The 25,817-nt window shown below is 43.9% G+C and overlaps 1 protein-coding gene across 7 annotated transcripts; it reads right to left on the bottom strand.

Annotated features, from left to right (window-relative positions):
* Window positions 1–2,320: 2,320 nt before the first annotated feature.
* Window positions 2,321–25,559, bottom strand: LOC115139796 (calphotin-like). 7 transcript variants are annotated; one of them, XM_029677583.2, is made up of 13 exons: window positions 24,799–25,556; window positions 20,977–21,636; window positions 11,561–11,608; window positions 11,205–11,459; window positions 10,936–10,977; window positions 10,530–10,628; window positions 5,249–5,353; window positions 5,022–5,126; window positions 4,824–4,894; window positions 4,623–4,689; window positions 4,266–4,436; window positions 4,067–4,139; window positions 2,321–3,959 (listed from the first exon to the last, which is right to left on the bottom strand). In XM_029677583.2, the coding sequence occupies exons 1-12, from the start codon at window positions 24,841–24,843 to the stop codon at window positions 4,077–4,079; spliced, it is 1,731 nt and encodes a 576-aa protein (XP_029533443.1). In that variant the 5' UTR covers window positions 24,844–25,556; the 3' UTR covers window positions 2,321–3,959; window positions 4,067–4,076. The 7 variants fall into 7 exon arrangements, with proteins under 7 accessions (XP_029533443.1, XP_029533448.1, XP_029533444.1 ...); XM_029677588.2 differs by lacking the exon at window positions 11,205–11,459 and having other exon boundaries at window positions 24,799–25,559; XM_029677584.2 differs by lacking the exon at window positions 4,623–4,689 and having other exon boundaries at window positions 4,824–4,898; window positions 24,799–25,176.
* Window positions 25,560–25,817: the final 258 nt, after the last annotated feature.

Below are 25,817 nucleotides of genomic sequence, written 5' to 3'. Positions count from 1 at the left end.
CTGAGACCTGAAGTGGTTGTTCCCCTTGCTCTGCAAGGGCCGCGGCTTTTATGGAGCGATGGGTAACGATGCTTCGTGGGTGTCAGTTGTTGATGTGTGCAGAGGGTCCCTGGTTCAAGGGGACAGACTAAAGTTATACTATTACACATGGCCACGCAGTCATGGGTGAACAGGAAGTACAGGTGAGGGCTGAGAACACACCCTTGTGGGACCCAATTTGTTTGCAAATGTTACTGGCCTGCCCTACATAGAAGGCAAAATTGCCATGGTAATTTTGAATGCCCAATCAATGAGCATTATGGGTAATGTAGTAATTCTACAGATTAGAAAAATGCTTACATAATTTACATTGTGGCAGCATAGTATCCCAAAGATATAAGACATTCCAAAAAACAAAATCGGACACAAATAAAATGCAAAACACAGCGGAATATAAAGTTTACTGTGGCATGTAAGAGGACGACGCACTTCTTTTCAGAATAAAATTAAGAAAATTGGCTCAAAATTGTAAGAGATCCTCCCGCAGTTAGCCCTTGATCATGACTCAGTTCTATTACATTACACGAGTCATTGGACAAAGGTGTCTTCTGTAAAGGGGAGTTTTGTGAAGATTCCCAACGCTCGGTCTGAACATTTATCATGCATCACTTGTGGTACGATTTTCGAACAATAAGTACCTTATCTTTCATATGAGAGAGAGATAATTTTCTAAAAACAAAAGGCTAAATTGATACACACCTTGATAGGGTTAGGATTAGGTATCCCACACGGCCATATCTCCATGATACAGTGCTTGTTTACAGAAGACAAGAAGCGACCACCTGTGCTAATTAGCTAGCTAGCATGCTCCGAACATCTGTGTGTAAGTGTAGCTCAGGAAGTGTAGTTTCATCGGATGGAGGCACCCATAGCCGAATGGATGTGTAAAACTGCTACAGTAAGTGTATATTTTTTATTTGAAGGATTTCTGGCTGATGAAAAATAAGTTTGAGAGCTACCCCACAGTTAGAGGCTTATAGTATTGTAATATAGATATTCAAGAATCAAATGGGTATATATATATATTTCATTCATTTATAAGTCAAAAAATAGATGTAGCAAGTGCGGATTCTAGCTTTATTTATATTTATTCTGCATTTTATTTTACTCATGATACACTTGCTAAAGTAGCAGACATCTTTGGATCTGTGGAGATCTTTCAAATACATTTAGACATGACTCAACTTGGCAAATGCTACCAGTCTCCTAAATTAATATCCTAGATGCATAGAACTAGAGCATGGTGTTTTTCCTAGGTAGGTTACACCGACAGAACTAGTTGTAATAATGTCCCTTTGCTGCTACCCTTATGTTGTGCCTTGGCATGTAACGTTAACTCTTTTCAACTATTAAATAAATATTTGTGTGGTATTATTAAATTAAAATATTGAAAAGGGATTATGAGCTAATGAAAACTCTGTATTACATGCCACAAAATGTAGTTTAAAATAATTGATTGGTTCAACTGTCTGAAAGCTTGTATGGTAGTGCAAGAAGTTTCAAACATTATGCCAATGTTGAAATCAAGCTGAACATTTACACTGAACAAAAATATAAAACGCAACATGTAAAGTGTTGGTCCCATGTTTCATGAACTCAAATTAAAGATCCCAGATATTTTCCATACATACAAAAAGCTTATTTCTCTCAAATTGTGTGTAACTTACATTGTGCTTACATTCCTGTTAGTGAGAGTTTCTCCTTTGCCAAGATAATCCGTCCACCTGACAGGTGTGGCATATCAAGAAGCTGATTAACCCCATGATCATTACACAGGTGCACCTGGTGCTGGGGACAATATAAGGCCACTCTAAAATGTGCCGTTTTGTCACACAACACAATGCCACAGATGACTCAAGTTGAGGGAGGGTGCAATTGTCATGCTGACTGCAGGAATGTCCGCCAGAGCTGTTGCCAGAAAATGTAAATGTTAATTTCTCTACCATAAGCCACCTCCAATGTCATCAACCGGCCTCACAACCGCAGACAACGCTTAACCATGCAAGCCCAGGACCTCCACATCCGGCTGAGACCAGCCACCCGGACAGCTGATGAAACTGAGGAGTATTTCTGTCTGTATCAAAGCACTTTTGTGGGGAAAAACTCATTCTCATTGGCTGGGCCTATGTCATGGGAAATCAATAGATTAGGGCCTAATTAATTTATTTCAATTGACTAACTCAGTAAAATTGTTGAAATTGTTGCATGTTGTGTTAATATTTTTGTTCAGTATACATCTGATTACTACATTTAATGTAGAATAAACAGGCCAACAACTGGATCACGGTGAGTAACATCTTTATTCAAAAAGGTGAATGAAATCCAACCCAGCATATTCATTACATAACTCCTCATGGTATCTTCCAGAGCACGGAACCGTGTACGCAAACTGCGGTTGTACCACATCTAATGGTCTATACAAAACAAAATTAGAAAATATAATTTTAAAAAACAAACATGATCTACAAGCCCCCATTTTCAGTGGCCAGATTTGAGTGTAGTTAATTGAACGTTAAAGCTGAACTCCAGTCTCCTTTTCACCTCATTTAACACCTGATTTACTTAAAAGGCTTAAAAGGCACATCTCAATAGGTGGTCCAGGTAAGTCATAACGTAGCATAAGTGGGGGGGGGGGGCTTTCCTCTTTCGTTCCTCTATTATTTCTACCCTTTATTGTGTGTACTTTACTGTATATATACTTGGGATATCGCTTTTCAACAGTAAAAGTTAGAAAATCGCCAGAGGACGTCTTTAAGATAATCTGGCCAGAGGGCCTGAAAAACTTCACACCCTTTCTCATTGCCCAGGGCAGACTTTCTCCAACAGGACTGTAGACACATTGTCAGTACACAGTGAAGAGGATGGGTATGCTATTCAATCATCCAAACTGCTCGCAAGCGTCTGCGTAGCCAGGCGCTAAAATAGAACTTGGTTTTATTTTTGGCGCGTGACACGCTGTAAATCCTGCATCTCCCAACTCCTCATTGGTTTTTAGGAGTATAGACCCACGCGGGTGATTGAAAGCAGAACTGAGATCGACACTCTAGTCCAGTTGATAGTGGTAATGCACCTTAAAGTTGGTTACCAACCGCCATATAAAGTCCACAGAAGAAGACTGAAGAAAGAGAGATTACTAGAAACTAACTAGGTTTCCACTTTTACCTGTGGATTAATTGTCGGAGTAGAGGACACACGATTTTGTGTGACTCAAAATGGGTCAAAATTCTACAAAGATCCAGGGAAAAAAAGGACCTTGTGCATTTCAGGTAAAGTAACAACCCAATATTTATATCCCAGGACAAATTAGTTTGCAACAGCGAGCTAGCTAGATAAATGTCCATGAATGTTTCATGTGTTTCAACCTGTCCCCAAATTAATATAGTTGGTTCAGAGTTCGTTTTGATATTTCAACGTACATGACCTGATCGCGTCTGGTGTGGATGGACAAAATCAGCATGCATGTGATGGAGCACGCAGACACACGCTCGTGCCCGGTGTAGTCAGCATGTAGAAAACACGTACAAGGAAATACCCCTCCCATCCATACAAACATGGTCCAAATGCGAAGACAGGTCATTTCCACATTCTTTACAGTATCCATACACAATGTATGCCATTTACAATCGATGCAAATCCACAATAAATGCATTACGATACAGAAATTCTATGAAAGAAGCCATAATTTGTTCATTCCAAATATTCACATTCTGATCCAAAGACTCTTATTCCCCCGCCTTGATGCCGCATTAAAATGTGTTTGTTTGATTTTCTTTTGGTGAGAACCTAAGCAGGAAAGGCACTGAGTGTTGGATGTTAATAAATTCCCGGCGGTCCCTTGAAGCCCTAAATATTGAAAAGTAAAATGTGCTGGTCGGCTCCCCGTGAGGCTCTCTTCAGTCTTCCATACTGACTGAGGAAATCTATGGGGAGACAGAAACAATAACAGAATGTTAATGCCAATTTAGACCCAACGCACGTGCGTGTGTTCAAACTAAGCATTTCGGGAGATTAAACAACAAGTCCTCACCTGCAGAGATCTATCCCTCAATGGCCACCTCAGTTGCAGTATGTCCATTCAATGCTGCCTCTGCTGGGATATCCTAAAGAACACGGGAGAGGTTTCGATGGGAATGTAAGAAAGGAGGTGGTTGATTTACAATACGCGTAAAGACAGATCGTAATTGATTGGGAAAGTTGGATACAGTCGTGTCACTATATGCTCTTACCACGGAGGCGAGCTCTACGGGCACAGAGGCGAGCTGCGTGTGACACTGTAGTTCTGAGATGACAGGCTGGGGGGCTGAGAAATGTCCAGAGAGGACATCCAGGGCAGTATTCTCATCCGTGGCGTCCTTTTTGGATTCGATTTCCATCTGGGCTTCAATTCCCTCTTTAGCCTGCAAAGGCAACACACCCAGTCAATGTTGAGCGCACAACTAAAATCAGTAGTCCCACCCACTAGATGACATGCCTGATGCATTAAAAGGAGCTGGAGGAGCCCACAGCCCAGGAAATGAACAGAATGTAAAAAGGAAGACCACAAGGGGGGAGGATTGATCCAAAGATGGGCGAGAGAAACTCACGAGGAAGCAAGAACTCCTGGATGGGCACATTTCAAAATGTGCGAGAGCATTCAGATGAGAGGATAGCCTGCACCAAAGTATTTGATCATATGTTAGTGCTTAATATACCAAGGTGATTGCGTAAAGAGTTGGTTTGAGTCATTATTATAAATGAGTCTGAGTAGATGAAAAGCTTGTAGGTTATTATGGTTTAACTCTGACCAGCAGGTCCTCCGGAGAGTGCCGGTAATCGGGTGGAAGTGTGTCGTCTCTCTCTCCCCCATCTTTGTCACCTGCCTCCAGAGACCAACCAGACAACGGGGTTACAGGAGTAAGCGTGTGTCTCATGTCTGCTCTACCAAAACTACACCTGGCATTGGGCACCTCAGTCTCTGCATAGAAAAAAGTAGGAAGACTCACGGCGATGACTTTATCAGCTGTGACAGGGGCGGGCTCAGATACTGGGGGGACGTTGTTCAGCAACTCCGATAGGGCCTCAAGTGAATCTGTTGGGACTGCGGGCACCTGAACAGAGATGACACGCAGTCAGACTTGACGGGATGCCAGCAGGTGATTAAAGGTGTGCCAAAACGACATCCTTGTGTGTATGTGTTAAGAGTAGGTATGATTTGGAGCCCGAGTCTCACCTGCTCCTCAATGGCGGGCTCAGCCATGGCTGCCTCCAGAGTGGGGACAGATTCTGTGATGATAAAGTTGTCGGCCACTGTATCGATGACAGGGTCTACTGGGGCCTGGAGAGCATAGGACTGTTACACAATATTCCAATTCTAACTTAACTTCCATTTCTCCTTTCTTACTGAGAAAAGTAAAGGGACTGAGTAGGGATGTGACAAATGGGGAAACAAATCTTAGTGTTTAGCCGGCCATTTATCGGTTTTCCGTACAAATTTCATTAAATTCCATGTCAATTCACAATGCAGAATATGGTCCTATTGCGTATGACCGCTATAGGGGGCAATTAAGTTTTATCTACCGCAGTCATAAACTGAATCTCAAACCGAACACTTGGCCCCTAAGCCTTTTGTCGAGTGGCCATTTGTTGTGTTCGATAGTAAACCACTCGAGTCTGCAAGCGTTTTGTCAAAAATTTGCATGCATGTTTCATTGGCTGAAATAAAAGTTCATAGAAATGTTCCATACGCACAAAAAGCGTATGTTGTGCACAAATTTGTTTACATTCCTGTTAGTAAGCATTTTTTCCGTTGCCAAGATAATCCATCCACCTGACAGGTGTGGCATATCAAGATGCTGATTAAACAGCATTATCATTGCACAGGTGCACCTTGTGCTGGGGACAATAAAAGGCCACTCTAAAATGCGCAGTTTTGTCACACAACACAATGCCACAGCTGTCTCAAGTTGAGGGAGCGTGAAATTGGTATGCTGACTGCAGGAATATCCACCAGAGCTTTTGTCAGAGAACTGTACTACCATAACCCTCCTCCAACTTTGTTTTAGACAATTTAGCAGTTCGCCCAACCGGCCTCAACCACAGATAACATGTAACCACACCAGCCCAGGACCTCCACATCCGGCTTCTTCATCTGCGGGATCGTCTGAGACCAGCCTCACAGACAGCTGATAAAACTGTGGGTTTGCACAACTGACGACTTTCTGCACAAATGATCAAAAACGATTTCAGGGAAGCTCATCTACGTGCTCTCCGTGCAGTTCGGCATTGTAACCGAATTCTGTGGGCAAATGCTCACCTTCGATGACCACTGGCATGCTGGAGAAGTGTGCTCTTCACAGATTAAATCTACAGAGCAGATGGTGTGTATGGCGTTGTGTGGGAGAGCGGTTTTCTGATGTCAACATTGGTTGTGGTGAGGTTGTGGTATGGGCAGACATAAGAAATAGACAACGAATACAATTGTATTTTATCTATGGCAATTTGAATGCACAGAGATACTGTGACAAGATCCTGAGGCCCATTGTTGTGCCATTAATCCGCCGCCATCACCTCATGTTTCAGCATAATAATGCACAGCCCCATGTCGCAAGGATCTGTACACAATTCCTGGAAGCTCAAAATGTCCCAGAACATCCATGGCCTGCATGTCCAGACCAGTGGCTGTCAGTGCCCTTTAAGATGAGGGAGGATGATTTTATTTGTTTTTTATTTCATGACCATGCCCTTAATTCTATTACAGCATATAGGATGACGGTCATTCATATGTCATTCATCCAGTTAAATGTAACATCAATAGGTTTAGGCTACTATATGATACTCAAATTTTCACCTTCACCCATCTTGAGGTTGCTACAACCTAGCCTATGAATGAAAGTTTATAACGTAGGTGCACACAGGTCAAGAGAACATTTTGGAGGTAACACATGGACAGACAGTGACACATTCAATACTGCCTTGCATATTCTTGCCTGCATCAAGCTGATATAGGGTGTAATCATTAGTCCAACAGTTGCAAACGAGAGTTTCTATTAAACATTCAGGTATGTTTATCCCAATTTTTTCAGTTTAAGAAACTTTTTTCAACAGAATTGGCGGAATGAATACACTGCTGATCACGCGTAAACACTGTTCACTTTAATAACAGCCACGTTGTATTCCTTCTCGCATCTATGCACTCTCCTCCTCTCACCTTTTCCCTTCGTCGCTTGTGGATGTCAATGCACAACACATCAGCTGTATGTGACCAGGCGAAAAAAAACTTTCCAAGCCAAATCATAACTGCTACACACAGCCTACATCGTTGTCACCATATTAGCTAATGTAATGTCATAGTCAGCACAGCCAATAGAACTAACGTGATAGTAAACCTGCTACAATCAAGCAGTAACGTTACAGTGTACAGTCAGTAAGCAGTTTAGGTCAATAAATTACTAAAACCAAAAGGTACCTTGACTTGGAAGAGTTCCAGTGTTGTGCTAGATAGTCATAGTCATAGCCAGCTAGCATAGCACCCCTCTTTTTGAGCGGGGTGTTTGAGAAGGCTAAACTAGCTAGCTGCATTTGCTAGCTAAGTAAGTGAAACTGAAAAAGAATGACCCTCTCTCTCTCTATCTCTCTCTCTCTCTCTCTCCATTTTGGAAGGAATGTATTTGTTCAAAACTGTTCAACTATTGCCTCTCTTTGAGTAAACTACTCACCATATTTGATGTACTGCAGTGCTAGCTAGCTGTATCTTATACTTTCAGTACTAGATTAATTCTCTGATCCTTTCTGAGTGGGTGGAGAACATGTCAACTCATGCTGCAAGAGCTCTGATAGGTTGGAGGATGTCCTCCAGAAGTTGTCCTAATTACTGTGTAAGTCTATGGAAGGGGGTGAGAACCATGAGGCTCATAGGTTTTGTATTTGTATTTATTATGGATGCCAAAGTAGCAGCTACTCTTCCTGGGGTCCAGAAAAATTAAGGCAGTTTATACAATTGTTAAAACATTACAATACATTCACAGATTTCACAACACACTGTGTGCCCTCAGGCCCCTACTCCACCACATATCTACAGTACTAAATCCATGTGTATGTATAGTGCGTGTGTGTGTGTCTGACAATGTTTGTGTTGCTTCACAGTCCCCGCTGTTCCATAAGGTGTTTTTTTAATCTGTTTTTTAAATATAATTTTACTGCTTGTGTCAGTTACCTGATGTGGAATAGAGTTCCATGTAGTTATGGCTCTATGTAGAACTGTGTGCCTCCCATAGTCTGTTCTGGACTTGGGGACTGAAGAGACCTCTTGTGGCATGTCTTGTGGGGTATACATGTGTGTCCGAGCTGTGTGCATTCAACATGTCAATACCTCTCATAAATAAAACATAGCGAGAAAGTCAATCTCTCCTCCACTTTCAGCCAGGAGAGATTGACATGCATATTATTAATATTAGCTCTCTGTGTGCATCCAAGGGCCAGCCATGCTGCCATGTTCTGAGCCAATTGCAATTTTCCTAAGTCCTTTTTTGTGGCCCCTGACCACACGACTAAACAGTAGTCAAGGTGCGATAAAACTAGAGCCCTGTAGGACCTGCGTTGTTGATAGTGTCAAGAAGGCAGAGCACCGCCTTATTATAGACAGACTTCTCCCCATCTTAGCTACTACTGTATAAATGTGTTTTGACCATGACAGTTTACAATCTAGGGTTACTCCAAGCAGCTGAGTCATCTCAACTTGCTCAATTTCCACATTATTTATTACAAGATTTAGTTGAGGTTTAGGGTTTAGTGAGTGTTATGTTCCAAATACAATGCTTTAAGTTTTAGAAATATTTAGGGTTAACTTGCCACCCATGATCTCTGTAATTGCAAACAAAGGTTTCTGTACCAAATATTAAGTTCTGCTTTTCTGATGTATCAAATACTTATGTCATGCAATAAAATGCAAATTAATTACTTAAAAATCATACAATGTGATTTTCTGGATTTTTGTTTTAGATTCCGTCTCTCACAGTTGAAGTGTACCTATGATACAAATTACAGACCTCTACATGCTTTGTACGTAGGAAAACCTGCAAAATCGGCAGTGTATCAAATACTTTTTCTCCCCACTGTACCTTATCAAGCATTTCATACATATTATCCAGATACTGACTGTTAGCACTTGGTGGTCTACAGCAGCTTCCCACAAGAATGGGCTTTAGGTGAGGCAGATGAACCTGTAGCCATATTACTTCAACAGTATTTAACATTAGACTGTCTCTAAGCTTTAGAGGAATGAGGTTCTGAATATAGGTCGCAACACCGTCTCCGTTGGCATATCTGTCTTTTCGGTAGATGGCATAACCATGTATTGCTACCACTGTATCTAAGTGAGTTTCAGAGATAGTCAGAATATGAATGTCATCTGTTACAAGCAAGTTATTAACTTCATGGACCTTGTTTCTTAGGCTACATATGTTAATATGGGCTATTTTTAGCACTTTTCTTGGCTGCTTGATTGTTTTTAATGCTTTACTGGGAAACTTTTCAGAGGTAGACTTACTCATGTTATTTACATTGGAGCTGATAGTGCAGGGTGAGCAGCATAAAGTGGTCTTCCTACTATTGCACACCGTCTCAGTGCTAACAGTGTTACTCTGGATTATAGGCTCATGATTACTGCTTACAATAGCTGTAGAATAAACAGATGTATTTGGTGCAATTAGGGCTACATAAATTAAATGACTTACATTGTGTTTGCCAATGCCCCTAAAATCATGTACATTTGATGCAGCATTATGATGACTCATTGTCACAATGGTAGGGATTAACTGAGCTGGTCTTGGATCCTTTACCAGTCATTGTTTCCACGCAGCCTTGAAATGCGTGGACAGAGTCCAGGAGCCAATGTACGCAGAGGAGGACAAAAGCTAGCTGTCCTTCGGCTACACCACAGTGCTACACTAGAGAACGGTGTTGAGGCTACTGTAGACCTTCATTGCAAAATAGTATGTATTAATAAATTATTTGGTGACGTGATTATGTTTAGTATAGTTATCTAAAAAGTATAACTTTTAAAATGTTTTTAATTTTCTGAAAATCACTGAGAAGGGTCCTCCCCTTTCTCCTCTAAGGAGCTTCCACTGATCAGACATGTGACACATTGAGCATGTTTGGAATGCTCTGGATCGATGTGTACGACAGCGTGCAGAGCAGGCTGTTCGTTGCTGTTGCTTGCCTTTCTCTGACATTTTTCAAACTTAACGATGACGAGCAAAGTGCTTTATATCTAATAATTTAAAGATGCATCTCTTCGACTAACGTTACATCATTGTTGCATTAGGTTTTTGTTTATTATGCAATTTTCCCTTTATGATGATAATTTAGTGATAACTGCACTGTGATTACAATTTTGTGGACGCTAACTTCTTCGGTTATGTATTTTTTCTTAACGTTAACGTCCCAATTTTGTTTAACATTCACACCCTTAGGACTGAGAAGGCTTAATGTAATGCGTTGGTCAGCCTTACCTCTACAAGGGGCTCTGAGGGAGCGACGTTGGCTACGGGGGCTTCATGAACTGAGGCTACCACGGGCTCCGACAGCGTTTCTGGGATCATTTCTGTTTCCTAGAAGAGAGAGGTTGGGGACAGGTCAGTTTGATTCCAAAGCAAAAATTAGGCGACACATAAAAATCGACCATTGGTCAATACAGGCACGACAAGTTGAGCAAACACTGAAGTGTAACATTTGTGAAGTGTTCCAGCTGTCCACTAGGTAGAGCCATAACCTTACTAATAGGAGCAATCACTAGCTCAAAAGCCCAGGCTGCAATGAGCTGATACGAACACTTAGGAAATGGATCTAGTGGCATCTAAATATTTCCCATGTAAAAGAAGTTGCACAATAATAAAGTAGAGAGAAATGTCTGCTTACAACTGGAACCTCTTCAGGTGCCTCTGTTGTGACAGGCTCATCCTGGAACGAGGAGAAATTACTCATTAAAGACTCCTCCAATCAAACAGAAAATAAATATCAGATGCTTTTTCTGAATGCTGTTTAAGAGAAAGAGGAAGGGTAAGGAACAGAGCAAACCACACATGATCACGCAGTACATGCACCACCACACAAGACAACATCAAGCAAAAGAACAAAGGACTTGAGTTGAGCTTTTTCAGGAAAAGCACGTTTGCATGATGTAGCACCTCTGTGACGACTGGGGCCTCCTCTACTTCAACTTCTTCAGGAATGGCATCTGCGTTGCCCATAGGAATGACCTCAGCTTCAACCTCAGGACTGTCCTCTGTGTCGATCACCACCTCTTCAGTTTCCACTACTGGGGCAGCTACGGCCTCGACCACGGGCCCGGATTCTGGCTCGACTACTGCCTCGACCTCCGCTTGGACCGTGGCAACTATTTCAGCCTCCACTTCGGCCTTCACCAACGGCTCGTCATGTGTCTAAACATGCAGTAGAACACGGTCAAAGACGCCACACACACACACAAAAAAAACACCATGCAACAGAACTATGGGTGATATACACTCAGTACTAGGTTTACCTCAAATTGGTCAGGAGCTGACACTGGAGCCTCAGGGATGGATGCGGCCTGCAAGTGGTAGAGAGAAAGAATTCGTTATTAATATACATATTGACTGACTACTATAAGTAAATAGATAGTAGGTTTGGGACATAATGTTCATTTCGAGTCTAGGATAAAGCAATTCAGACTTGAGTTCTGACAACCACATGATGGCAGTTTATTTTAGAAACAGTGGTGGGTGGGTGGTGCCCAATTGTTGCGTTTTTCAATCAACCCATGTCTAAAAATGGGCAAGGTTTTGAAAAACACATACATTTCAGAGATCATAAACCTTCCCTTGGAAAACACACTAGAGGTGCAAACACGCAAGACAAGCTGCCACGCCCCCCTTCTCTCCATGTCAGGCAGAGAGAAGAGAACAAAGTTCAAGAACAAAGTTTCAGTGAGCAATTCAAGATCATTTATGTGAGCAATCCGGAGTTGTGGGGTCCACACTGTTATTGCATTCCCCTCGTGAACTGCGCCCCAGTCCATGCGTGAGGAGTTGGTCGTCACCACTTTCCTCATTGCCCCTACCCTTAGGGGAGTGCCAAGAATGAAGAATCGAGGGGCTCTTTCAGTGGCAGAGAGCCGAGAGACATGCAGAGGTCGCCTTTATCTGACGATTGAAGTGATGCCGTGTACACAGACTTGCGCAAACCCCCAGTGCTGGAAGTTTCATTCTCAGTAGGCCAAGATGTACTACTGAAATGGAGGCCATCAACCCCAGCACTCAGAGGCATGTCTTGATCATAACCGAGCACTCCCTGTGGAATAGGGAAAGGCACTGTCGGAATGACTCTTTGCCTGATAAGAGAGAGAATCCAGCATTATGCCTATGTATTTTATTCTCTGTGTTGGCACCAAACAACAATTTTTCTGATTGATCTTGAACTCTAGCTCTGAGAGGTGGGTTACACAGGAAGTTGTGTCTTGAACCCCTGCACCCGGGATGGGGTGCATAGCAGGTTTCTCAGGGGTGTGAGGGCTGTCTCTTACACACTTGCTGAATAATCTAGCCTGAATGGGACAGCCCTGTGCCTTGAAAATAAAACCTTCGAAACCTTGTGTGCTGGCAGCATGCTTATGTGAAAATAAGCATTCTGCAGGTCGACTGAGGTGAACCAGTCACCTCTACGAATAGAGCGAGAAAGCACGTTGTACACCGAGTGTACAAAACATTAAGGACACCTTCCTAATATTGAGCTGCAACCCCCTCCCCCTTTTGCCCTCAGAACAGCCGCAATTTGTCAGGGAATGGACTCTACAAGGTGTCAAACGTTCCACAGGGATGCTGGTCCTCGTTGACTTCAGTGCTTCCCACAGCTGTGTCAAGTTGGCTGGATGTTGTTTCGGTGGTTGACCATTCTTAATACACATGGGAAACTGTTGAATGTGAAGAACGCAGCAGTGTTGCAGGGAACCAGGAAGTACCGGAAGTAAAGCAGAGGTGGCTCTCTGCCGCTAGTATGGCCCTGATAGCCACTTTGCGTAATAGAGATTTCCTCAAGTATGCGTGCCAAGTTGCCAGTCGCTACTGCTTCCAAAGTTCTGCACGAACTGCAGTCGTAACGCTTCGTAACCATGGACTAGACCCAGGGCTGGACTGAACATTCACGGCAGTTCCCTGCTCTGGTGACGAGTAGCCAGCAGGTCAGTAGACTCTCGCTCACCAGTGATGCCGGAGCACCCTCTGGTCGTGATGGAGCAAGTCTCCTTTTTATTGTATTTTTGCTCTGTGTCCTTGGCATGATGCCTGGATACAGCAGACTTTTTTTTATTGAAAAGGGGAGTGTTAACACACTGGAACTAGGGGACAGTGTTGGTGGCGACGGACAATTAGTCGATACCCGGGTCTACGGGGCAGGCAAAAGTTGAAGGCTTTGCCCTCCTCCTTTCAAAGTTTGCACTTCTGCCGCATGGCCGGAGACAGCCGGCCCAAACAGTTCCCTCTGGTTGACGGGAGCGTCAAGATAATCTGCTTTCTCCTTTTCTGACAGGCTGGACAATTTGAGCCACAAGGCTCTCTCTTCTACCACTGTCTCATGGTGTGGCCACAGCATTGAATTGCGCTCCTGGAGGCTCGGCGGTTGAGGTCTGTGACGACACAGATCTCATCCCAAAGGTCTGGGTTAGGCTTACCGATAGCTTGGAGATTATGCATTTCTAACATCAAATCAGCCTGCTAAGCCAGCAGTAGGGACATAATGTCCAATGCCAGTACAGAACGTGGGGCAGACAAGTAGAACTTTTGGTAGATGGACACGGAAAAGCGGTCCATCTTACCAAGGAGAGAAGTGTCTGTTAGTGATGAGGCATTGGGGTTGACGGAACATTCATGCTGGCAAAAAGTCTGGTTTGGATCTTGCCGATCAAGAGGCTGTTCCAATTGCGTTTGGCTTCTGCCACGCAAGCTGGGATGGCTGAGAGGAGTTTCTCTCATGGGATGGTACGAAAGGGGAGGTCCCTGCCATCGTACCAGTCCCTCTCTGCGCTGCCACCCACCACGAGTTCGGGCCACTGAATACGTCTGGTCGCTGCCCGTTTTAAGATATCAATGAGTGAATATCTGTCATCCGCCATCGATGCCCCACTAAGGGCAGAAGAGGACCTAGAAGTAACGGTGTGTGCCTCTTTGTCCTCTTCCTCTATCTGGAGGAGATCATCATGCCATTGTATTCTTCGATGATGAGGAAAACTAGCTGAAGGTCCTCAGGATAGCCATCCATGGTGTCAGCCCATGAGGTCTGGATGGTTCTCTCCCCGCTCGAAGGCAGTGTGGGAGAGGAATCACATTGGGCTGCTCTGCACACTCTCTGACAGAGGGTGATCGCAGCAAAATCCCCACAATGGACACATGACCGGGCGTCCTCGAATGCTGCATCCTCGTGTTCAAGACCCAGACAGATGACATGCCCTGCATGGGCACGGATGTACCGGTGCTGGAGCCAGGGCCTGGGCCTTGCTCGGTACCCCTTGGGCTGAGCTAACAGGTGCAATGGCTCTAAAAAAAAAACAGCTAATCCGAGAACAAAGTGAAATGTAGCTAGCATTCACCACTTGGGCTAGTAGCCTAGCTAGTTAGCACAAAGTTATCCAAAGGAAGCTAGCGCTATGTTGGTCATGCGATGACTAAAAGCGTGGCTCTCGACTGATAAGCTGGGAAGCTAGGACAGTCGGTTTAGTCAATGCAGCACGGTAGTGGGTTGAGCTAAACGAGAGAGCGAGATAGTAATTCCATCTTTCCAGGTAGAAAAAGTTGGTAGGATAGCTAGCCAGACTAGCTAAGCCGTGTAGCTAAGCTAGCCATGTCCCGTAGCTAACTAGCCAAGTCTCAGCAGCTAGCTACACCAGGAGACAAAAGCAAAAGCTCATTCTTACCCCAAACAAAAACTTTCCTTTCGGTGAAGTCACCAAACACAAAAGCTGAAAAACCTGCGCTCAGCAGTGTAACCTCAAAGGCACACCTGTGAACAGTTAGGTCCAATGCAGCCGTTTTTATTTCAATAACAAATAATTTCTGGGTAACAAGTACCTTACTGTGATCGTTTTCTATTAAAACGGTCAAAAAGAAACAAAAATGCAATTTCTCAATACATTTTTTTCGCTAGGACTGTCTGGGAGTAGTCTGAGTGGGGAGAGGAAAACTGAAAATTAGCTGTTATTGGCCTGAAAATTAGCTGTTATTGGCAGAGGTTTGGAACTCTTTATTGGTCTATTAACAAACGAAAAGCATGGTGATGTCACCATGGAAGGCCAAAACACCATCCCACCAATACAGATTGAAATTTCAGGCGGTCATTTCAAACAGCCTTTTCAATAAAAACAGCATTGTCATAATTTTCACAATATTATTCCAACCTCATTGTGGAAATTATATATATATACATACATACACTACATTCAGAAAGTTTTTGTCCCCCTCACCAATCCACACGCATTACCACATAAGGACAAAGCATTTTTAGACATTTATTAAAAATAAATCACATTTACATAAGAATTCAGATCCTTTACTCAGTACTTTGTTGAAGTACATTTGGCAGCGATTACAGCCTCGAATCTTCTTGGGTATAACGCTACAAGCTTGGCACAACTGTATTAGGGAGTTTCTCCCATTCTTCTCTGCAGATCCTCTCATGCTCCTTGAGGTTGGATGGGGAGCATCGCTGCACAGCTATTTTCAGGTCTCTCCAGAGATGTTCAATCAGGTGGTTCATACGCAGGCTCTGGCTGGGCCACTCAAGGACATTCAGAGACTTGTCAGAGCTCTGTCAGGATGACCATCCGGTTCTTGGTCACCTCCCTGACCAAAGCCCTTCTCCCCCGATTGCTCAGCTTGGCCGAGCGGCCAACTCTAGGAAGAGTCTTGGTGGCTCAAAACTTCTTCCATTTAAGAATGTTGGAGGCCACTGTGTTCTTGGGGACCTTCAATGCTACATAATTCTTTTTGGGGGGTACCCTTCCCCAGATTGGGCCTCAACACAATCCTGTCTCGGAGCTCTACGGACATTTCCTTCGACCTCATGGCTTGGTTTCTGCTCTGACATGCACGGTCAACTGTGGGACCTTACATGGACAGGTGAGTGCCTTCCCAAATCATGTCCAATCAATTGAATTTACCACAGGTGAACTCAAAATCAAGTTGTAAAAACATCTCAAGGGTGATCAATGGAAACATGATGCACCTAAGCTCTGAATACTCATGTAAAAAAAGGTCTCGTTTTTTACATTTTATACATGTGACGACCCTCCCACTCTGTCTGCCGTATTCTGTCTTTGTTCTTGTTTCCTTATTAGGATGCCGGTGGGCGGAGTGCAGAGGGTCGTCAGCTACATGGGAAACACCTGGGCCAGGTGTCTCCCAGGATAAATAGACCTCTTCCACATTCATGGAAGAGACTCTCTCCATGCAGACACCTTTGTAGATTGTGTTGTGGTTCTTGGTGGCCTTTTGTTTGTTTGCGTTGTCACCTTTCAACACCCTGCATTCTCACATTCATGCATGCAAAACACTCACTTACACTACTGATTACTGATTACACACACCATTGTATATTATACTTAGTTACTTATTTAATAAATATATATTTTGCTACTCCTTATCTCCACGTTGTCTCCCTTTGTTACGGGCTTTGAGCCGGTTCGTGACATACATTTGCACAAATGTATGAAAACCTGTTTTTGCTTTGTCATGATGGGGTATTGTGTGTAAATGTTGAATAAGTCAAGGGGTCTGAATACTTTCAGAATGCACTGTAGCTCGGCTACAGCTGTGTAGGGTGAGGGAGGGGCTATGGGCTACAGGTCTTCCATTTACTCCAAAACAGCAGCCTATATTCACACAGCTACAGCCACAGTAGCCCCCTCATATCCCTAGCTGTGTACCAAAATGGTCGGATCGCAGCTCGTCTGGCAGGCCCCATAAATACTCAAGGAACAAAATGTACTAAACTGATCCAAGTGCAGCCCTTTCTATCTGACAGATTAGTTTAACCTATTCAGAGAATATTATGTACATAAAGTTCCTAGTACACATCCCCTTCCCCCTCTTTCTTCCTAGAAGCCAAGTTCCTGTTTTTACTGTAAAAATTTAATAGGGAACAATATAACGTCAAGGTAAAAAACTAGAAATCACCACAGAAATGCTAACAGAGCTAAATGTGACACCCCAATGCCAATTGAGGGGAACTTCTGGAGAGCTAAACAGAGAAAAGATTCAACACACGTGGGAGAGATAGCCTGTTCTATTCTGAAGAGGCTTTCCCCATATGTTAAATGTGTCCACATGTAGGAGATGGGAAGAGAGAGACGGCGGGTCTGAAATCATTTTCTAAGATAATCCATCCACCTGACAGGTGTGGCATATCAAGAAACTGATTACACGGCATGATCATTACACAGGTGCACCTGGTGCTGGAGACAATATAGAGCCAATTTTAAATGTGCAGTTTTGTCACACAAAATGCCACGGATGTCTCTAGTTTTGAGGGAGCTTGTAATTGGCATGCTGACTGAAGGAATGTCCACCATAGCTGTTGGCAGAGAATTTAATGTTCATTTCTTTACCATAAGCTGCCTCCAACATTGTTTTTGAGAAATTGGCCGTACGTCCAACCCGGCCTCACAACTGCAGACCATGTGTAACCACGCCAGCCCAGGACTTCCACATCCAGGTAATTCCCCTGCGGGATCGTCTGAGGGGGGTAGAGGGGGTGAGGGACCTGGCTCCCCAGTGGGTAGACCTGGCTGCCATGTGGGAGGGCCTATGCTCTACAAGGCCCACCCATGGCTGCACCCCTGCCAAGTCATGTGAATTAAGGTTTATCATGTGAATTTAAGATTAGGGCCTAATGAATTTATTGACCGATTTCCTTATATGAACTGTATTTGTATTTAAGGCAGCAGCTACTCTTCCTGGGGTCCGGCAGAATTAAGGCAGTTATACAACATTATAATACATTCATTACAGAATACACAACACACTAAGTGTGTGCCCTCAGGCCCATACTCCACTACCACATATCTACAACACAAAATCCATGTGTACAGTGCATATGTTATCATGTGTGTGTATGCATGTGTCTGTGCCTATGTTTGCGTTACTTCACAGTCCCCGCTGTTCCATAAGGTGTATTTTTACCTGCTTTTTAAATCTGATTCTACTGCTTGCATAAGTTACCTGATGTGGAATAGAGTTCCATGTAGTCATGTCTCTATGTAGTACTGTCTGCCTGTTCTGTTCTAGACTGGGGGACTGTGAAGAGACATCTGGTGGCATGTCTTGTGGGGTATGCATGGGTGTCCGAGCTGTTTGCTAGTATTTTAAAGACAGCTTGGTACCTTCAGATTTTCAGCACCTCTTACGAAAACAAGTAATGATGTCAATCTCTCTTCCACTTTGAGCCATGAGAGATTGACATGCATGTCATTAATGTTAGCTCTCTGTGTACTTTTAAGGGCTAGCCGTGCTGCCCTGATCTGAGCCAACTGCAATTTTCCTAAGTCCCTCTTTGTGGTACCTGACCACACTACCTGACAGTAGTCCAGGTGTGACAAAACCAGGGACTGTATGACCTGCCTTGTTGATAGTGTTGTTAAGAATGAAGAGCAGCGCTTTATTATGGACAGACTTCTCCCCATCTTAGCTACTGTTGTATCAATATGTTTTGACCATGACAGTTTACAAAAAAACTTAGTCAAATCTTTGAAATTGTTGCATTGCGTTAATATTTTTGTTCAGTGTAATTAAAATACTGAGCTATATTGTATGCACATTTTTTATGGGAATGTATATTATTTCATACTAATACAATTGCTCAGAGAAAGAGATTTTGTTTAAACAAGTAATATCATTTTTTTCTCAAAACGGTAGAGGTCCAAAATGACACGTTTTCAATACCTCACCTTGCGAGAATAACAGCACTGAGCCTTTTCCTAAAATATTTTATGAGTTGGAGAACAGAGGGATCTTAGACCATTCCTCCATACAGAATCCTCCAGAGTTTCTTGATATCCTTTGTCTGCACCTATGGACTGCCTTCTTCAATTCAAACCACAGATTTTCCAATGGGATTCAAGTCTGCAGACATGTTGATTTTGTGGCCAATTAACTATTTCTTTTTGGATTTTGATGTGTGATTGGGGTTATTGCCTTTCTGGAAGATCCACTTGTGTTCAAGTGTCAGCCTCCTGGCAGAGGCAACCAGGTTTTGGGATAAAATATCCTTGTACTGAGTAAAGTTCACGATGTCATTGACCTTAACAAGGGCCCCAGGACCAGTGGAAACTAAATAGCCCCATAACATCAAAGATCCACCACCATATTATACGGTAGGTACGGGGTTATTTTCTGCTTATGTATTCTCATTTCGACACCAAACCCACCACTGGCTTGGGAGGCCAAAGAGCTCAATTTTCATATCATCTAACCAAAGCACCAGTTCCAATCCAAGTGTCAATGCCGTTTAGCAAACTCCAGGCGTCTGCCTCACGTGCAGAAGCACTAGGTGATCAATCCATCTGCCAGGCAGCAAGAAGGCACCGAGACTTCCATACCCCCACACTCCTTTTGTTTAAATACTCAAGCGCTCTCCATCGACAGTACCCCTTCCAAAAACTCTGTCTGAATATGAGGCCCATGGTGAAGACACCACGACCGACTGACCAGAGCCACCAACTGTCCACTCTTTATATACCAACACCTGTGTGTGTGTGTGTGTGTGTGTGTGTGTGTGTGTGTGTGTGTGTGTGTGTGTGTGTGTGTGTGCGTGTGTGCGTGCGCGCACGGTCTCAGCGCTCCTTTGTTAAGAGTGTAAGGATTTGCAATCTCATCAACTCAATAAAACTATCCTGATACGGGTTGTGTATAACACATCCGCTATGCGTGTGGATGCGCCTAAAGTACTTTAATGAAAGCTTGTGCCTATAGGTCTAAGGAGCATCTGACATGTCCATGGTATGTCCAGCAGCATGGGGCTGGGGAAAAGAGGCATTTTGACCAAGAGCCAACCATCGTGTATAACCACCCGCTCATCCCGTGCTCCACACACATGTCAGCACACACAAGTCATATGTGGTCATAGCTTAGCTACAGCGAGGGAGGCACTTTAGAGACACTATAGCAGCTGAACAAATGCCAACAAGCACCATACACATTTCCAACACAGGACACTGAACAAGACAAACAGCTGCATAAACTAAACTATTACGATGACACACTACCAACATTTAACTTTCATAAGATTGAAACTTTCACACACCGAAGGATAAAGCTACTTGTGACCCGCAAGTACAGATGATTTGGTGTTTATTGCGGGTCGCAAGTAGCTTTATCCTTCATTGGCTAAGATGATTCATCACTAAACCTTAATACAGATGTAGGATCTTAATTTGATCACCTTGTTACAGGAAATGTTAAACACGTTTGTAATTTCCACTTCATCTTCCCGTATGAAAAATGGATCAACCCCTACAAAAATGTCCATTAATTATAATCTACATAATAATTAAAATGTCCTCTTGTTGCAGGATTATTTTCCTGCTGTAGCAAACTGGCTCAAATTAAGATCCTAGATCTGTACAGCTCCAGAGAAATGTAATCAATCTCATTTTATCCAATTACTCTCACCACAATCTTCTGAAAAACACAAGTGAAATCAGTTTGAAAACAGACACAAATCATTTACACTGTAGACCATGTTAATGTACCCGGCAATATATAGTGACTGCAACAGAGGCCCTGCCCACTCTCTGTGTACATGTACAGCCTCTTAAATAGAACACACTGTTCTCTTACTGCCCCCTCTCAGTCCCTTCCCAACACGCCAGAAACTGCACCTGACCCCATATACTCTCCGTCCGCAAACAAATTCAAAATGGGAGAGGGCCTTTACCTCCATTACTAGCTCCGTCTTTGGAATGAAGCTTTCTTCAACCTCCTGCACTGCTGCAGTTTCTTCTGTAGGTGGCCCCACTGCAGTTTCTTCTGTAGGTGGCCCCACTGCCGTTTCTTCTGTAGGTGGCCCACCTGCAGTTTCTTCTGTAGGTGGCCCCACTGCAGTTTCTTCTGTAGGTGGCCCCACTGCCGTTTCTTCTGTAGGTGGCCCACCTGCAGTTTCTTCTGTAGGTGGCCCCACTGCAGTTTCTTCTGTAGGTGGCCCCACTGCAGTTTCTTCTGTAGGTGGCCCCACTGCAGTTTCTTCTGGGGCTTCAACTGGGCCGTCGACCACATCTGGGGTTTCAATTGGGGCTTCGACCTCCAATGTGGCTTCTTCAGCCTCTACTGGAGCTTCGACTGGCGCCTCAACTTCAACCTCTGCTGCCACCACTTCAGCCTCTAACGCCGCCACCATAGGTTTAGGCTCCGGTACCTCGACTGGGGCCAGCAGCGCTACAACGGGGACGTTTACTACTCGAGTCTGTATGGGGACAAGCTTTGGACACTTTGCCACTTCTTTGGCTTTAACAGGGGGGGCCGCCACAGCAGCCACTCCTGGGGTCCCTTTGCCAGTGCCAGCAACATGCTGCTCCTCAAGGACTTTCCTCTGGGCCTGCTGCTCAACACACAGAGCGAGCGAGCGAAAGACAGAGAGAGAGAAGGGTGTCAGATTAACTTTACCTTGAATCACTCCACTTTGATTAAACATTGAAAGATGTAGAGAAAAAGATATGGGGAGAGGCTGCTGAAGGTAATCCAGCCAGAGGGCTGTTAGTTATTGAATTCCTCATCTAGTTTGGGTTTGATGGGGGGGGGTATTCTATTCGATGAAATACCAGGGATGCCAAATTAGGATCAACATGTTTTCCCAAAGGGGACAGAGGACTAAACCTTTGAGCTATGGCGCCGATCAATGGGGCAGGGGGTGGGGGGGGTGCAAACTAGTTAGATAATGGCAGTAAATTAGCTGAATCGGAGTGATTCTGACAGGTCAAGTCAGGCGGGACCGAAACCTGCGAGTCAGCAGGGCTCAGGGCTCCGGATGGGGCCCCGCATTAGCAGACAGTAAACTAATCGCATTATAATCCGGTTACAATCATACCCTACGCCTCGTTAGCTGCAAGAGACGACCGGCCAGCCAGCAGAGTTTACACAGCCCACCAAGTGCATAAGCCCAGTGAGTGTGCATACAAAAACAGCTCTGCCTTTGGTCTGTCTGTCAGACCAACCCCTCCCTGCCCCTTTTGTAATGGTACGATTTCGAGGTTTTTTGAACCCGTCATCAACAGGACTAGTCTGAAGGACATTTACTAGGCATCATCATCTTTTGGAAATAAACTAGAAAAACTGTTTTGAAAAGGCAGGGGAGCACAAAAAAAGCACATGTTATGAAAGTCAGTAAGCAGAACATGAGCCCTAGTTAGTGCTCGGAGTGTCAATCAGCAAGAGACCTCCCTTCCACGCACCTCCGTAGATATCTAGAGCACGCAGAGGTGATAAGGCTAACTGATTTGGGATACGTTTTTATTTGGGCTTCTGTGAAAGGTTTCACGGCACAGGCCCTCCTAAAAAAAGCAGTCTGGTGGAGGGCATGCCTACGATTCATTACCAAATACAGGCTTGGTTTGAGTGGAGTCTTGCCAGAAAACTAGGGGGAAGAGAATGTTTAGGAGAACTTCTTTCTCACCATATTGAGAAGTATTTGCAAGGGATCGCTAGTGTAGTGCATGTACAATGTTAGGCCTACTGGCTTATTGCTGAGCTATGACAGAGCTCTGGATAACATTACAACGGAAAGTCACAAAGGGAATTGAAATGTTGTGATTTGTAGAATACACATTCAAGTTAGTTTATGTGAAAGGAAGAATACATTGTGAGAAGGGTTACAGAGAACTGTCCTGTTGCTGCGTTACATGATCATGCTGTAAATGGAGGAGGAGCACATTCTAAAATGGAGGATACATGAAACTCCCCCCCCACACACACACACACACAAACGAAAGGATATTCAGCCCCCCCACCCAAGCACAGAGTGTGCAAAGCATTGTGACAGTTATGTGCACGTTTGTAATGCCATCCCACCTCTGATTAGACAATTGCGAAAGATGGTTGAATAATACAACCAGTAGTCCTAAATTAAAATGCTCTAATCCCGTGCACGACAATTAAATGAATAGGTGACAGTTTAGGCCTAAATGACTGGCCAAACAATTGCCGCAAACATAGAGTGAAACCCACTGTGTTGTTCTGCACAATTTGCGCCAATAATGTGTGCTAGTGATAAACCTTCAAATCAAATTTACAACAAAATCTCAGAACCAGCATGGCCATGTCACAGATTCTTTATAACAATTTATAGATATGGCATCCCGAGTGGTGCAGCGGTCGAAGGCACTGATCAGTGCTAGAGGCGTAACTACAGATCCGGGTTCGATCCCGGCTGTGTCGCAGCCGGCCGCAACCGGAAGATCCATGAGGCGGCGCACAATTGGCCCAGCGTCGTCCGGGTTAGGGGAGGGTTTGGCCAGCTGGGATGTCCTTGTCCCATCGTGCTCTAGCGACTCATTGTGGTGGCCGGGTGCATGCACACTGGCTTCGGTTGCCAGTTGTACAGTATTTCTTCCAACACATTGGTGCGGCTGCCTTCGGGTTAAGCGAACAGTGTGTCAAGAAGCAGTGCGGCTTGGCGGGGTTGTGTTTTGGAGGACGCATGGCTCTCGAGATTCGCCTCTCCCAAGTACGCACGGGAGTTGCAGCAATGGGACAAGACTAACTACCAATTGAATATTACGAAATTGGGGAGAAAAATGGGTAAAAAGTACAAAAAAGTTGATAACCTACTTGGCCAAGTACACAGCGAGATCAAACTTTATGCATGGCCCTTAATCATACATTGCCAACTAGGCGCGCCGTGCCTGGTACGTTACAGAGCCAGGAGTAGACTAAATAAAACAGTTCGACAAGCAGGGTGCTGGTCATGTAGCCAGACGAGCTACATCCAAAGCCCATCATGTAGCTGGTTGGATTGGGATATATGGATTGTGCAACCTGAACTCAGGGTTAGACGTAACAAAGTAAACAAAAATCAGGGAGTTTAAATTGGTTTGTTACGTTTGGTATGGTATTAATTTGTGGATGTCCATCATTCATTTCGTATGATGTTACAAATTACAATTTGTATGATATGTTACGAATTGCAATTTGTTGTGGTTTAGGTAGGTGACTACTAGACGGCTAACGTTTAGGGTTAGGAGTTAGAGTTAGCCAACATGCTAAGAAACCTTCGGATTGCTAGATGTTCGCGTTATACACCCACCCATGCACTCCAACATCCAACCAACTCAGACAGCCATAAGTAACCTTCAGTCTTATGTAACCATACCAAACACAACATATCATACTAATTTGATTGTCCTGAATTATCGTTTACCATGTTACGTCTCGCCTATGAGACCAGGCTGATGGATTAGAAATTATATTGGCAGTAGTTTCTTCGCATGCTTCAACCAGTCTTTTAAAAAACTATCAGTAATTTAGAATGTGAAAAACTATTTAGTTTGCCTAAAAAGAGGTTTGCTCGATCATGGTCAGGATCATTCATCCAATGATATATTGTTTAATGTTTGGTGAATTTCAATGGATGAACTGTTCAATGCACTTCGACTACCAGAGTGGAGGGGAACACGTGTAGCACGGATTACAAAAAAATTAAATAATCATCAAATCATAATTAGCTATAATATGGAGGAACTGAAGGAACCCTGGTGTGCGCACTTACCACCCTCCTCATGCGGCGCTTGTTCTTCTTCCTTTTGCTGGGCATGTTCGTGTTTTTGGTTGAAGCTACAAGAAAGAATTAAGAACTTTGATTTCTGTCCTCCCCGGAGATGGAGAAAGTGTGCGTCGGCAAAGCGGAGACTGTCACAGTAGCACCGGTCTAATGACCAGATGTTACTGATGGACGGAACATTGTGCATCTTTTTAAAGCACTCGTTGTTGTTGTTTTTTCCATCTCTGCCTGGACCTATCCGGAGGAGGATGGTGGAGGGGGCGTTAACGATAGAGGGGTGTGTGCGCCCCTTGTATGATAGGGTCCAGTAGGCTTGCCTTGTCCGCAAACTGGCGTTGTTTTCTGATGTTATGTAACGGTTTTGTCAAGAAGTGATACAGCTTTTGTCAAAATGTACTTTTCGTAGTAATCTTAGGAGAATTTACGCAGCAGGTATGGATAATGAATGTAGCAAGTTAGGATAATAAGGTTAAAGTTAGGAAAATAGTTAGGGTTAGCTATAAACCCACCAAAATCTAAAACTGTATCCATCTAGGCATACCTCCATCGTTTTGGACGGCTTCCGAAAACGTAGCCTATCCAGACCCCTTTTTCGAGCTCGAATGTGTCGATTCTGTTTGAAAATGTGCGGTCACACTCACGCTTGGTTTGACTGCCTTGATCTCCTCACTGTGCGTGTCCCATTTATGCATCTCCCCATTTAGAACATGCATAAACTAGCCTACTCCTCATGACAGTGTTTTAGCTCGGGACAAACAGAGTTGTCCTAACTTGTCAAGTGTGTTTGTCTCTGTTGCGTTTATGATCTTCACATGCGCTGAAAATAGATTTGAATAATCTGAGCAAATATAGCCTAGGTGGGTCTTCCTAAAAACACGCCACTTCGATACAAGTGACCTTTCGTAGCAGTTTAGGAGAGCATTTTCGCTAGCTAACATTTACATTTACATTTAAGTCATTTAGCAGACGCTCTTATCCAGAGCGACTTACAAATTGGTGCATTCACC

This window comes from Oncorhynchus nerka, linkage group LG13 (genome assembly GCF_034236695.1).
Source record: "Oncorhynchus nerka isolate Pitt River linkage group LG13, Oner_Uvic_2.0, whole genome shotgun sequence".
NCBI classification, from domain to species: domain Eukaryota; kingdom Metazoa; phylum Chordata; class Actinopteri; order Salmoniformes; family Salmonidae; genus Oncorhynchus; species Oncorhynchus nerka.
This window is presented reverse-complemented; position numbering and strand designations above follow the sequence as displayed.